Genomic DNA, 15,790 nt, shown 5'->3' on the forward strand with positions numbered 1-15,790 from the left:
CAGTGATTCGAATCCCTAGTGCCGCGTAACGGGGTGAGCTCCCATTACTTGTCTCAGTTTCTGCCAACCTAGCAGTTCGAAAGCACATAAAAAATGCAAGTAGAAAAATAGGGACCACCTTTGGTGGGAAGGTAACAGCGTTCCGTGCACCTTTGGCGTTTAGTCATGCCAGTCACATGACCATGGAGACATCTTCGGACAGCGCTGGCTCTTCGGCTTTGAAACAGAGATAAGCACCGCCCCATAGAGTCAGGAATGACTAGCATATATGTGCAAGGGGAACCTTTACCTTTATCTTTACTTTTAACCTGAAAGGGGAAAATTACTTCTACCTAGATTATATTAACTGAATGAGCAAATTAGATGTATAATAAGTAATTGAGTGACAGGTCACAATTTGTCTTTATACCCCTAAGTGGTTTAGATAGGTGAATGACTAGCTGCTCCATTACAAACCTGATAGCTGTTCACTAAAGTTCCTCTTTCAGGTATTCCATCTCTAAAGTTGAGGTGGATTTTTAAGACAGCAGCATGCAGAATTGATGGGCAAATGACAGGAAATCCCACCAGTATTGTTCTCATAGTTCATGTGACTCCCTTGAGTGGAGCCAGGACTGAGAACGATTGAGTCTGTTGATAGAGCCAGGGGTAGGATTCAGCTGGTTTGGACTAGTTCAGGCAAACCGGTAGCTCCAATGATCAGCGAAGCACGTGCTCAGCAAACCAGTTGTTACACCAGTTGAATCTCACCACTTGATGATAGAGCTGAATGTAAGCCTAGATCTCTTAAAGTATACAAGCTTAACCAATTGAAGCATGTGCGTATGAGATTCTATCTTGCTACTATCAAACTCATACCCAGAAATTTCATGTACGAGGCTGGGTAATAACTTGACAATGGTGCTTAATAGTTGAGCTGTATAAATCTTATACACACTCAGAAAGTATTTCCATAACTTGACTTGGTTATCTATGTTGCTTGTAGGTTCTGATGACCTTGTGAATGAAGCATTTGACTTTGCAAAGAACTTGTGTTCATTGCAGCTGACTGAGGAAGAAATTGCCTTGTTTTCATCTGCTGTTCTGATATCACCAGGTGATTTCCTGCAACTGATTTTCCTTTTTTTTTTTTAAACTCATCCTGTGTTCAAAATGTACCACTGTCAGTCTTTCTCATCCTGTACTGCATCACCCATGTAGGCATGTTAACTTAATTAAGGAAGCCTGGATTGTGTTTTGTGTTTTGTTTTCAATGTGGTATATGTTAAAAATTCAGAAGCTAGGCCCAGAAAAATCTCATTGTTGAGCATCCTACAGATCTCATTTTTTTTGTAGCTCTGGAACCCTCAACATGATGAGAGTGAACTGGACAGATAGTTACCTGGAGGTAGTTTGTCAATATCTCTTCCTTGGAAAATTCTTTAAATTCAATGTCCTTTAAATTTATAGATCAACTTCTGAATCATAAACTATGTTCCTTTAGAAATGATAACATTGCATGGCACAATTATGGCATTAATAGATTGGTCCATTAGAGAAGTACATTGAGGATTTCACATCAAAATGGAAATCCATCATTTGTTTAATTCAAAGTAATTAGATTTTGATTTGAAACTGAATGAGTGCACTTCCTTCACAAACTTGAGATATTACGTTGCTGAAAATTAAACTAATTACCATGAATCTCCTTTCTACCTTTTAATGATGTATGTTTATGCTTATTTTAATTTTGTTGTCTTGTTTGACCAGATCGAGCTTGGCTCTTAGAACCAAGGAAGGTCCAGAAACTTCAGGAAAAGATTTATTTTGCACTTCAACATGTGATTCAGAAGAATCATCTTGATGATGAGACTTTGGCAAAGGTAGAGCATCAATACAAAATGACATTCACTGAGAAACCAATGTCTAAAAATACAACTATACTAGGATATTTGCTTTCCCTCATTTGTAATGGCAGTTTTCCCCAGTAAAAAAAGCAGTTACTCAGATGTAATGATTCCCAGATTTACTTGGAAAAGCATTGTCTATGACATCAAAGGAAAGTATAGGCCTGCAGCAGAGGTGGGTTTCAGCAGGTTCTGACCAGTTCTGGAGAACCAGTAGCGGAAATTTTGAGTAATTCGGAGAACCGGTAGTAAAAATTCTGACTGGCCTCACCCTCATCTATTCTCTGCCTCCCGAGTCCCAGCTGATCGGGAGGGAATGCTGATTTTGCAGTAACCTTCCCCTGGAGTCAGGTGGGAATGGAGATTTTACAGTATCCTTCCCTTGCCATGCCCACCAAGCCACACCATGCCCACCAAGCCATGCCCACAGAACCGGTAGTAAAAAAATTTGAAACCCACCACTGGTTTGGCCTGCAGGTATATAGACTTCCATGGGGAAGCTTGCTTAAACAGCAGGTTACTTATAACAAACTATTTCCCACTATATTTATGGGCCTTTATTAGGTACATTTGGAAGAGCAGATGTCATAATTGGACATGTGTAGCTGGAATTCCTCTGCAGCTCAGAAGCACCCACGGTAGACAAACAACAAATTACAGAGGATCTTCTCTGCAAGGTCCTTCTCTAACCAATGCCTTCATTGGCTCTCCTCTCCCAAAGGCAGTGTTTGATTGGTTAGGCTTACTACTAAACTTTGAAGGAAAAGTTACTTTCAAAAGCTGCTCCAAGAAGCAGCCTTGACTGCAGTGTAAATTTATTCTTCTACAGTTAGATAAACTTGTAGGTTTACCACATCTCCTTGACAGGTGTAGAGATGTGAGGAAGAGGAGGAGATTATGCAAGTGGGAAAAAAGTATTGAAAGTTGAGTAAGCACATTGTTGGCCCAGCCAGGCAAGGGGGTCCCCAAAAGTCATCTTGCTTCTGGCTCCCCTCAGAACTGATGATGTCACTGCTGCAAATTTTTCTCCTGCTAAATGGAAGGAGCTACTCTCTCATGGGAGAAACAGACATTCACCTTAAAATGAGGTGTTTCCATTTGAGTTTTCCTGCTTAAGCTTCTCGAGTGTATTAAGAAGGCCTTAACTGATTAATTAATCAGGATGTCTGTCATAGAAGTTCTTTCTAGCAAGTCACTTTTTCTTCCCTAAAATTGACTTTAGCTAATCTTTGGTTTCCTAAAATTTATTTTAGTGATTTAAATGTTTTCAAGCAACGCGTGTTTTTTTATGAACTGTTTAACATATGGCTTTAGCTTCAGTTGGCAAAGAAAAGTCAGCAATTTTATTAAGCAGCGCCAAATTAAATTCTACTGCCATGTTTTTAAAAGTTAAAAAAAAAACCAATGTTGGAAGAATTTGAAAATATGCATTTATGCACTCTTTGATTTGGAATAAAAAAAATTCTTGGTTTATCTTTCTCTGTCTGCCTTCCAGTTAGTAGCCAAGACACCAACCATTACTGCACTTTGCAACCTGCATGGAGAAAAACTGCAGGTATTTAAACAATCTCATCCTGATATAGTGAACACACTTTTTCCTCCGTTATACAAGGAACTGTTCAATCCAGATTCTACCACTGGTTGCAAGTGAAGGGAAAGTGAAAGCTCCTGGAATGCATCGCTGATCAGACAAAAGAATTGTTGTCATGAAGACTTTTTTTAAAACTTGTCACTACTGCAAACCTAGGAATGTCCTGCACTTAATAGAATTATTTTTCACCGCTACAGTTTGAAGAATGTAAATATGCACTCCTGACTGGAGCCTCTTTGGTTTCTCTTTTTTTTGTTAATTTTTTTTCCTTTTTAAATTTTTAACTGACCAGAAAATTGCAAGTATAGAATACTGGGTGTGATCTTTATTGTTTATTTTTATTTTATTGGGGCTATGTTCTGGGAGACCACTGTTTATAGATGTTTATTGTAGATATAAAAGAAAGCAGAGGAGTAATTTGCAACATTACTCTGTTTAGTCAAATATAATTTAAGGAAAATTCACTAAACTAGGCTTACCTATTTCTATGTTTTAGCTAGTTAAATGCATGTGGCAATTTGTAACTGTCTTGGAAACAGGTGTGTATGTGTATGCAAAAAGTCATGGACTTTCCCTTTGTGTGTGCGGCATCAATGCATTGAGGGCTTCATACAGACTTAAAAGGCCCCGCTTTCCCTGAATTCTTGGCACAAGAGTGGACAAAGCACATTTCAAAGCAGTAGAGTGAGTATTTCATGTCTTGCTCTATCGCTTTTTCCCTACTCAGTATACAAAGATGGTTGGGGATTGTCCATTACCCTATGTGTTAACCTGGGGAGGAGGGGCAATAAGGAAAAATCTGGAATATTGAAGTCCCATATGTATTCTCTGACACATGGGGAAACTTCATATCCTGTTTGTCTATGAGCAGTATATATCAGGGACAGCCAACGTTCATACTTTTCAACCTGTTCTATCCTTTAGACCATGTTTAGAACCAGGAAAATATTTTTACACACCATTCGATCACCTCTCCACTATAAATTCTAATAAAACTGAATCATCCAGGGCAGTGTTTCCCAACATTGGCCATTTCTAGGTATGTGGACTTCAACTCCCAGAATTCCCCTGCCAGCATGGCCATTGATAAGAATTCTGGCAGTTGAAGTCCATACCTCTGGAAATGGCCAAGGTTGAGCAACACTAATCTAGGGGGTTATTTATAAAATAAAATTTTAAAAAAGGAGATGCAATATGAAATCTCTCATACACAGAGGGGCACCACCTAAACTTCAGTTGAACAACCATTTTTCCCCCTCTTTGAATAAAATTGCAGGCAATATTTTAATCAAGATTTAATTCACATTTGACCATACCACTAAAGAGAGGTATTGCTTTATGAGTCAACTGTTAGCCATCCCTGAAATGTACCAAATACTATACACTTATATACATACATATATATATATATATATATATATAAGGAATGTACACACACACACACACATGCACACTTGTAGCATAAAATAAGATCCCTATTTTTAAGGACGTTCTCCTGTATTTTTAAATTTCTCTTTGTAATGTGTTAGGTTTATGTTGGGCAAGTAGATTTTGCTCTGCCATCCATATATAATGACAAGATGGTAACGTTTCTGATCAATTTGTATATAATGTTTATGCGTACTCAGCCAGTGAATGAAAAGTCAGAGTTGTGTAATTGGTGCCAAAGCCTTGTCTGGATAATTCAAATGGACAGAGAGAAAATTAACGGGAGATTTTTCTTTTCATCAGTGATAGAGCTGAAATCTATACTAACCATACTATTATCAAATATATTACCAATCAAGTATTCAAATTGCAGAGTACAACATACAGCATCCCAAACAGTACATTTGTTTTGTGCAGACCAGATAATTTATTTTGTTAATCTTTCCTGAAACAGGAACAATTAGAGATTTAGTTTGCTCTGTTATCCTTCAAGGGCCATTAGAGCAAGTCCAGTAAGAAATAGCTTTGAAGAATGAAGTAAAAGTCACAAGGCCATCCAGTCACCAGCTAGGATCTTTTGTGAGAGTGCAAATTTCTCATATGTATCACCATTATATCACTATACTGCAACCTTTGGATCAATATCTTTTTCATTGGTTCATTTCACATCCAGAGCTCTAGTTGATTAGTGTCTAATGTGCAATAAAGTTGAAGCTCAGCCTTTAGGTCTTTTCCCCCCTACAAATGAGTCTTGGTTAATAGGAAAATGATTGTTCTACAAAATTTTACTCCTTAGTTCCAGAAGACTTTCTATTAAAATGTTCTTCCATCTCCCAAGAATTTTAAAGGGGAATTTATAAACAGGCACAATAAAATTGTCTTCTCCCTACCATCACTCTCTTTCTCTTGGGTTCTTCAAACCTATACTTTTGAATGACTCCTTTAGGATTCAGATTCACGCTTCAGAAGTTTTCATGTACAGTTATTAAAGGTCTTACAAAGACACAAGTCCTCCCATCCTTCATAATTGGGCCTTCATTATTGCACTTGTCTTAACTTCTTAAAAATTGAGAGAACTATAGAATACTTCCATTATTTTGCATTCCACCTGCATTCAGAAGTCTGCCACCCTACAAAGTTATTCTTTTGAGCTTCTGACATTAACGTTCTCTACGGATTACAATGTTCAACGCTATTCTTTTAAAATTGCTTTATACACCCAGCGTTCTGCACTCCAGGTTTTCCTTTAGAAATATATAGCAGAGCTGTGGTACAAATAGTGTTTTGTGAAAGGTATTCAACATCTTTACCTCTGATTTTCTGAACCAGAAATACATTATCTTACAGTCCTCTTGAAGCTATCCTTCCCAAAAGTGTTAAATTAATCCATTGAGCTCTGAACAATGTAGTGAGAAATCTAAAGAAGATGAAACTTGGAGGTACATAAGCAGACTCCCACTCATATAATACAGCTTCTCTCTCTCTTATACAATCCCTCAGAATTTGCTAGTTAGTCCCTAAATCATCCATTACAGGTTTTGAAAGTGCTCTAAACATCAGTGGGGATTGAAAATTACATCTTTGTTTCTGCTAACAGAAGCTTTTTTGCTAGAAGGGATTAATTAGCTACTACTCCTAATTTAGGTGCCTGTCATCCATTACAAAAGGATGACATGAAGAACAACATACTATTTCCTTCTCCCTCCCTCCGTCCCTCCCTTTCTCTCTCTCTCTCTCTCCCTCTCTCCCTCTCTCTCTCTCTCTCTCTCACTCACTCACACACACACACACACACACACACACACACACAAATATCACTACCATAATAAATTTCCAACTGTTTAATTCTGACACCTGTTGCTTTTTCTTATAAGTCCCCAGTGCTTTTTAGAGCTAGGCAGAAAGTGCACCTTAGCCACTGCCACAATATTGCCATTCTTACCAAAAAAAAAAAAAACCCAAAAAAACCCCATGTGACGTGCAACTAAATTTAAAAAAAAAAACTTTCTTGGGTCAGTGTGTGCTACATCCTGTTTTGTTTTGTTTTAAACTCTACTGATTTTCCTCTTCAAGGAATGGGATTGACGAGAGACACTGTCCCAGTAAATTATGTCCTTTTTTTCTTCAGTTGATTTTTCTGTTCTGGAACCAAGACAGCAATAACACTTTATATTGTATTCTGATAATGTACAAGCACTGAGCCACTTTATTCTCAGTGTCTGAGCAGACAGATGTAGACTGCTTGTTACACTTCTACAGGGACTTAATTTTGTATAAATGTCACTCCTGCTGGCTCTCTGTATAAAGAATTAATTCCAAGAGTCATATTTCCTTCTAATGGAAAGATTACTTTACCAATTGCTGGAAAACAGGGTAATAGAAGACACTCAATTAAACCAGGCTGTTTCCAAATGCAATATATATTTGATGATTGGTTTGCATTAGGGAGCTTGTAGGACTTGAGGCTGGGAGGTCTTGAGCTCTTCCAACTCTCATTTAACACAATCTTCTTGATTTCCTTCTTTTTACTCCATCTTGATTCTATATTGTGGAAACATTGGGCAGCTTCCTTTAAATTTGTTGTATTCTGAGAGCTACGTATACACAAATAGCTGGTCAAGTTAATCGTTCCTTTAATTCCATTTCTCTGCACTCTGCCAATATTTAGAAGCAAAGGAAGGAAGGAAGGAAGGAAGGAAGGAAGGAAGGAAGGAAGGAAGGAAGGAAGGAAGGAAGGAAGGAAGGAATTGATTTTTTTTTAATTAGTAAAATTGGTTAATTGGTAAAAGTGGAGAATGCCTGGGGCCCAGATCAAGTATAGGGTCCATTAAATGTTTGCCTTCTTCAGCAAGTCTTCATGGAGAATCAGACAGATTCTCCATTTTGAAATAACAGGAGAAGCCTATGTACACCATGGAACAAATATGGAACTGTAGATTGGGGTGCAGTTATTGTCCCGACACGGCAATATGGGAGCAGTAGTAAAATGCATATGGACTTGAAACGTTGAAACCTGAGACTTTCTAGACACTTAATTGTATGTATGACTGTGATGACCCAGCCATTTTGCCTCATTTCTATAAGCTTATCAATACACATGATGTACCACAAACACTCTAACACCATCCTCTTCTTTCTTGTGAAACCTTCACTCTTTGTAATTGACAATCACTGCTTAAAGCAGATGTTGCACTGTATGCCACTCAGGGATATTATTACCTTATTAAAAAAATAATATATAATGACATTAATATGAAAGAGAAAAAACTATTAGAAATGTGTGGAAAGGCGCAAATTGAGATGCCAAAATGTGGAAAACCCAGACAAGGCTTTCAAGCCAGCTTTAGAAATGAATGGTTAGAAACTGAATTCACTGTTGTTATTCTTGAGCATCCTTCACCACTGGTTGTATATTTTTCTTTGGAGCACAAAAATTCTAAACTTAAAGTATATTCTTTGGAATCAAATTGTGGTGCATATAGGCAAAAATTTCAAACCATTTGGCAAAAAAATATTGATTTGAAAGATGGAGAAAGATGGATTTATTGCACTGCTATTGTATATGCACTTACTTGAACATACATCATCTATAAAACAGTGAGATGTGGGATTTAATCTAGATCAGGGGTCTCCAACCTTGACAACTTTAAGACTTGTGGACTTCAACTCCCAGAGTCTTAAAGTTGCCAAGGTTGGAGACCCCGATCTAGATCAATGAGTTAGAATCAATGTTTTGGACTCTGAACATTTCAATGTATTAACAGTTAATCGCCATAGTTTTGCTGATTTACCACGTGGAGAAATATGTAGGATAATGCTGGAAAAAGTGGGGACAGGAGGTATCCATAGTTCCTTCTTATTTTAAAAGATCCCTAACATGGATCATGTTGGCGATCCAAAATTTTCCATGATCTTAAAAAACAGTTATAGCCAGCACACAAAATTACTTTTAATATCAAATATATTCTGGGCTAACTACAGTAATATGAATTATTGGCATATTTTTGGCACAATTTATATATATAGGGAGGGGTGGGGAATGTTCCAACACTAAACACCCAATAGGATCATCAAGAAAAAATTGAAAAACTGTTGCCATAGCCATAAGGACTACTGTAAAAGCCAGTAAGTGTTGATAATGCTGGGATAAATGAAACAGCGATCTCCTTCCTAACTTCCTATATTCCAGGATATTTCCTTTTTCTTTCTGCAGCTCATAATTTAATATAGGTTAGATCACAAACAACTATTGCTGTTTGCTCATCAAACTCCTTTAAACTATCTTGTCTTTGTGAAGTTTTACCAACAGTAATGTGAACGATAAAAGGTGAACATCCCTTCAGTATTGATTGGCTATCCTATACAATTCATCCATTATTTTAACTAGTCAGTTAATTAATAACTTTCAAGAGTAACTCCCATGATATACTCATTAATTTGTTGGACTGCAATCAAACAAACTCAGCATCAAGTCTATCCTGGGTATAGGAAATTGATTGGACTAATCATTCTCTCTTGGTTTGGCCAAGTTCATTAGTTCATTTTGACCTGGTGGAGAAAATGTGAGATATAAATCTAACAAACAAAATAAATGACAGTACATTTTAAAGCAGGTGATAGAACCTCAATAGGGAAATACTGTAAAATGTGTTCTTAAATGTGGAATTCCACATACCATATAAAAATATTGTAAACATAATACCCTCCATTATTTTAAAATGTCCTTATTTAAATAGCTTACCATGTCTCTTATGTGAATAAAATAAAACTTTAACACCCCCACCCTCTCTAAATTCATTTAGTATATTCCTCACAAACTAACCCTGTTCTAAAAAACTAACTTCAACACGAAGGAAAGATAAAGAAGAAAACAAATTCATTTGGTTGCTACTACTCACTTTGATTTTTAAATGAGGTAAATATAGAGCAAGAGGGATATGTTGTTATTAAGTAATTTTGAAGGGAGGGAGGGAGGGAGGGAGGGAGGGAGGGAGGAAGGAAGGAAGGAAGGAAGGAAGGAAGGAAGGAAGGAAGGAAGGAAGGAAGGAAGGGCATCTGAAATATGTAATACAAATTACAGGGGGTTTTCCTCATCCTATCTGTGGGACCACCTCCTCCCAAAACTTGCACAACTATAAATGCATTCACAAAGCAGGACACTAGAGATTCATATCTTATAAAATGAATTTGAATTACATGTACATAATCTAATTTTCAGCCTTGATAACACTAAGAATATGAAAAGATTCTGTTATCTTCTTGAAGAAACTGTTTCATTATTCAAATATTCCTACACTTGGAAAACTCTTCCATATACCTAATTCTCAAAATTACCCTTTTACCCTCAAAATAGTTGTTTCTCCTTATTTAAAAGATTCCGATAATATTTCTCCGGTGGTAACTTCCAGAACTTTCTTTAAAAACAGCAATCTGAATGTATAGTGACATGGACTGATTGTGCTCATACATTAATTTTAAAAGAATTTTAAAAGAAACAAAAAAAATCCATCCTTTCAGTTTACATAAAAAGAATAAAGAAACGCACAAATATTTTGGAGGACTATGTGGTGATCCAAAAAATTCTTTCCAGCATCACTACAGGCCATGAGACTAGAACTGCATACAGTGAATTTAGTACCCTGAAATGTAATACTTTGTTTATTTTCCTCATCCCAGTGGTACCACCACTCATAAGATGAGTAAAAAAATTGGATATAGCAGCAATAAAATCTGAAAATTCTTTTTTGTAAGCATATTTGCAGAAAATGTTTGTTTTGCACGTTGTCGTCTATAAACTTTCAGCGAGAGAGAAAAAATCATCTACTGTAGTTATATCTGTATTGGTTTGTTATTTTGGCATTCTGTTAGGTCATTTTTGAAAGATGGAGCTGTTAATATGACTGAAGATACTGCTATTGGTTGAGGGGGAATGTATGCTTCTTTCTAAAAAGACAGAGAAGTTTTATGTAAGTAAAAATGGCAATTCAAACATGTTCAGCAGCAAAAGGAGTAATTTAAGAAGTTATTATCTTGGATATATTTAAATTATATTGCCTCATTGGACTCTTTGTTATTCCAGAAGCAGAAATCTGAATGATTGATAAAGTTAGGTTGGTGTAAAGAACAGATTTTATCCTGAAGATAAAATTCAAAGATTTTATCTTATTAAAACGGCTTATTTTTTAAAAAAAGCACTTATATTTGTCTTTGATTAAATTCCTGACCTAAAGAATCAAAGCAAAATAGATTAATATGCCAACTTCTAAGGCTCAAATGCACTATGATTGTGTCTTTTCAATGTATTACTTCAATGTCTGAATCAGGCAAAACCTGTGTCATAAGATGTTCTACAATCTTTTGAAGTTCCATCAAGCAAACCAAGCATTCCTCTTTTGGCGATGGGAATCTGCTCCTGCACTTATTCTGGAAAGCCATCAAATGGCATAGCAGATATATTTCTCTTTATCTCAGAGCACAACCTATAAGTCTACAGGAGACATAGAGATACAATGATTGCACTTGTGGCCATTATAAATAAAGCACAACTGAAATATATTGAGCTTTCTGAACCCCATTTAAAACACTGGGTAGGAATGGTGCGATGCTTTAGAATATCATTTTTTTCCTAGGAATGCTTTTTGCATTATTTTTCTGAGGCATTCACATTTGCCCTAAGCCATCTCCTCTATTGCACAGAAAAGGAATACTTTACAATATTCTGCTAGCAGTGGATTCTGCCAGGGCTAGTAAGGATAGTAGGTTTGGGTTCCTTCTCCAGAATTCAGAATTCATGCAATTTTAAAAAGTTAGATTTTTTTACTATTTTGATAGCCTTTGCATCAGATACCTGCCTAAATCTGAAGGCTATATCCGTTTCTTATTGAAAAGCTATGCATTCTTTCAAAGCATACTAATACATAAGTTGAGATGGTTAACAAAAGGAAAATAAGTCCTAGCATGATTTTTCAGGCTGCTCATAATATAAGTCCTACCCCCAAAATAAGCCCCGGGTTAAGATTGTCAGCCAGGTGGATGCATTTAGTACCGTATTTTCCCCAAAATAAGACCTAACCAAAAAATAAGCTCTAATGTGTCTTTTGGAGCAAAAATGAATAGAAGACTCGGTCTTATTTGGCAATCCTGAAGTGGTATAACCCATTTCCTCCGCCTCATTCAGGCTATGTAATATTATTCGGGGACAATTTCTTTTATTGATTTTGGCAGTGATATCATGCCATCCCTTCATTCAAGTCAGGCTCTGCCTTTCGACAGTCATAAAACATGACATGTCATTACTGGATTTTCTTTGAAATGTGGCTGAACCAGGAGCTCTCATCTTTTCTGGCACATGAGAGTATTCACAACAAAACCATTGATTTCCCCCAAAAAATTCCATGATAGCTTTGCCATTTCAGTTGGTTTTTTGTTTTTTTAAAATTGAGCTTTTCCTTAAAAAAAAAAAAAAAAAAAACCTTTTTCCAGGTATGGGCATCACCCGAAAGGGAACTGTTGAAAAAAATAATGCAAAAAGCTATTTTTGTGTGACTACCTTTAAAGAACTAACTTATTCTGGCTGTACATGAGAGGCAATTTACATACATTAGGAATTTAAATATCTGCAGAAACTCTGTGCTTATCATCCAACTTTTAATATCTGCCTCATTTGTTCAACACTGAAAAAAAAATCACACACATATACAACAATAAAGCCTGAGTATGTATTGTAGAAATGTAGAAGACAAATACAATATTTTTTCAAATGGAATTACTTTTAATATATACTGGCAGAAGATCTAATACTATGTATGCTGTCTCTGTAATTTTTTTCCCTGTAAATAATCTTTGGGACAGTTAAATACACTGTTGGGTTTTTTTTTCTATGTCTGTGTTTAAGCATAAGACTTTGTAATGCTTTTTTAAGGAAAAAAAATAACATCAAAGAGCAAATTATGTACTTGCTTCCTATGAGTGTAATGTACTTCTCAGTTTTTTTATGGAAACTGATTGTAATAGATAAAGCCTTTGGAACAGTCTTGGTGTTTAGTGTCATATTCCTGTTTTATAACAGGGAGGGTGGGAAGAGTTGTCAGTAAATCCTATTTCAAGTAATGCAAATTGGAAAATACCTAATGGAATAGAAAATCCCATTTGCAAAATAATTGCTGACTTATATTTCTAGACAGTATACTCTATGGGCAAATCCTTTGAGAAGTTTTCCTACAGAGATCTAGCTGTCAGAAAAAGAGTTTGAACACTCAATTCCTGGGCCGATCCCGATTCGGTTCAGTCAGATTTGGACAGGAAAACCTTCTCACGGATGACAGTTCCTGTCTTCCCACAAACCCTTCCAGTGTAAATTAGCCGAAATGAAGTTTTCTCTCAAATGAACTAAAATATTTTTGTACATTTTTTTTTCATTTGTTATTTCAGTCTGAGGTCAGATCACTCTGTAGCTGAAAAATGAAGCCATAACTGACCTTCTCCAAATAATATTTGAAGGATTTTAATGGGGAAAAATACCTCTCGGGTCTGAACAGCTGTGAAAGAAAAGCAGATGGGAACAAAAATACATATGATTTAGGCTGCCTTTGCCGGTTACCTAAATTGACTTTTCATGGGTAGCATTTTATGATGACCAATTTATTTTAAAAAAAAAACTATATTTAGATTAAATAAAACTTTCTAATATTTTTTGGAAAAAAAAAATAAATCCCTTGAAATGCTTCCTTGCTTTTAGAATGATGAGATAAACTGATTTTCATATACTTCCAAGTTTCAGAACTTTAATATTTTTTATTCTATTTCCAGTAACGTTTATTAAAGCGAAGTGAGATATTAACATCTCTGATTGTGCTGTTGGAGCCAAAAATTATTTGGTGCTTGGATGTAGCTATCATTGTTGTAGGTTTAAGTTATCTCCCTGTATGGATAGTTCTCCATTTTGATCAAACATTAATTGCCACTGTTTGGGTTAAAAAAAAAACAACCCATCAAATTTGTGTTATTGCCTAAAAATTGGCACAGGAAAAAAAATCTAGAGGAATGCACTTCATAATCTCAATATTAATTTTTCCCATGAAATTTAATTGTATAATATTGATAATACTTATTGGCCTGTAGATGCAGAATAAACAGGTGACATAATATTTGTTTGATATCTGCAGTTTCTTTCTGACCTCTCTCTCTCTTTCTCTTTCTCTCTCTCTCTCTCTCTGCTTTCTCCCTTGTTTAATATTTATGTGAATGTGAGTAATAAAAAAAAAACAAGCAAACTACAGCCTGATTTATTTAGAAAGTGACCATTTTTTTTCTTACAAATGTTTTAGGACCAGCATCCCCCACCCTCCCCCATTGAAGTTTTTAAAAGATTTTATATTTCTTTAGAATGTATTAGCTTTTTGTCTTATTTTATGTCCTGTAAGTTATTAGTTCAATACTGTTAGCATTCCATAATAATGCACTCATGATTTTTGAATGTTTTCTGTAAATGACAATCAATGTTAATGAAGTTTCTTTCTTTAATGCTGAACAAAATTAAAAAAAAACTATATAAGAAATTATTCTGGAATGGGTGTCCTTTGTAATTGAATCAAGCCTTATCTTCAGATAAAAGAGTTTGGTGCCTATTGTAGCTTTAAAACTAATTTCTATAATTCTGCTTTTTTTTTCACATGATCAATAAGCAGGAGTTAGTGAAACACTACAAATAAAGGGGCAACTACAGTTAGATTTGTAAAAGACAATTATAAAGACAATTATTCTTATAATAGTTATAATATTCTAAAGACAATTTTGTTTTCAGGAATGATAGAAGAGAATATTTGTAGCTCAGAGTTGAGCAGTGGGGTTCTTGGTGCTCTTTTGAGTTTAGTAATGGAATATCTGCAAGAAAAGAACCAAACTAGGTAACAACATCAGTGCTTGTAGGGAATGAGGTTTGCTCTCATTTTATATACTAAAATATACAGAGGTAGTATTCACTTACCTTCACTACCATTTTGCAAATGGGAGCGCGCCCGCTCACTTCGCTTGCACACATCACCACCGTGATGCACAGGATCTTCTGCGCATGCACAGATAATCAAAAATGGGACGTGATTATGTCCGAGCAGTTGGGTGGAGCCTCCCGCTGCCTCCGCTACCGGTTCAAACAAACCAGATAGAACAGGCTGAATACCACCACCGAAACAATACTAATTTCTATACCAGTATATCAAATAAGAGCAAACTCCACTTCCTACTGGTACTGATGATGTTCCCTAATTTGCAATGAAAGGTCTGCATGAAAACAAACAAACTCAGAAAGCTCCATGGACGCCACAATTTTTGGGAAGTTGATCAAGTACACAGCTGCCTCCGGGTTGGCTTTAGCTGATTTCCTCTCTTTAAACTGGAGTTTGGCAGGTAAGGGTGCATCAATGCCCACTCACCACACCGTCCATCCCATGTCAAAGAGCAATTTGAAAGGGAAAATAATTCTTCAGGGCTAAACTTCTGAAATGTTGCTTCTTCATTTCAAAACAAAGACAACTAAAAACACGCGACAAAGCTTTGTTCGGTGTTCAGCCATGTTCCATTCAGTATCTTTGTTTGCACTTACTTTGGCTTTTCTACACTGAGCGGCAAGTTTGGAAGGAGAGTTTTGTCTACATTTACTTGAATGTGATTAAATCTTACCATATTATCAGGGACTTTGCTTGAAATGTCCTATTTGGATACAGCTGAAGAGACCTCGAGTCATTTCAATCAGTTTAGGGACACTGAAATCCGCACTGCTGGTGCTACTAGGGAAATATCACAAGGGGACACTTTTGGATGATGAACCCAGACAAAGCCCATTCAAAGAATGATGCTTCATATACACAAGCTTATTTCCTATTCTGAA

General features: G+C 36.1%; 1 protein-coding gene across 1 annotated transcript in view; it reads left to right on the forward strand.

Annotated features, from left to right (window-relative positions):
• Positions 1 to 14,443, forward strand: part of RORB (RAR related orphan receptor B) — a 154,818-nt gene extending 140,375 nt beyond the window's left edge. Inside the window, exons 8-10 of the mRNA XM_058169002.1 lie at positions 986 to 1,096; positions 1,750 to 1,862; positions 3,382 to 14,443. Of these exons, the coding sequence (XP_058024985.1) occupies positions 986 to 1,096; positions 1,750 to 1,862; positions 3,382 to 3,537 (380 nt within the window). The 3' untranslated portion in view covers positions 3,538 to 14,443. The remainder of the gene's footprint in view (positions 1 to 985; positions 1,097 to 1,749; positions 1,863 to 3,381) is intronic.
• Positions 14,444 to 15,790: the final 1,347 nt, after the last annotated feature.

The sequence above is a fragment of the Ahaetulla prasina genome, chromosome 2 (assembly GCF_028640845.1).
Source record: "Ahaetulla prasina isolate Xishuangbanna chromosome 2, ASM2864084v1, whole genome shotgun sequence".
Classification (NCBI taxonomy): Eukaryota; Metazoa; Chordata; class Lepidosauria; order Squamata; family Colubridae; genus Ahaetulla; species Ahaetulla prasina.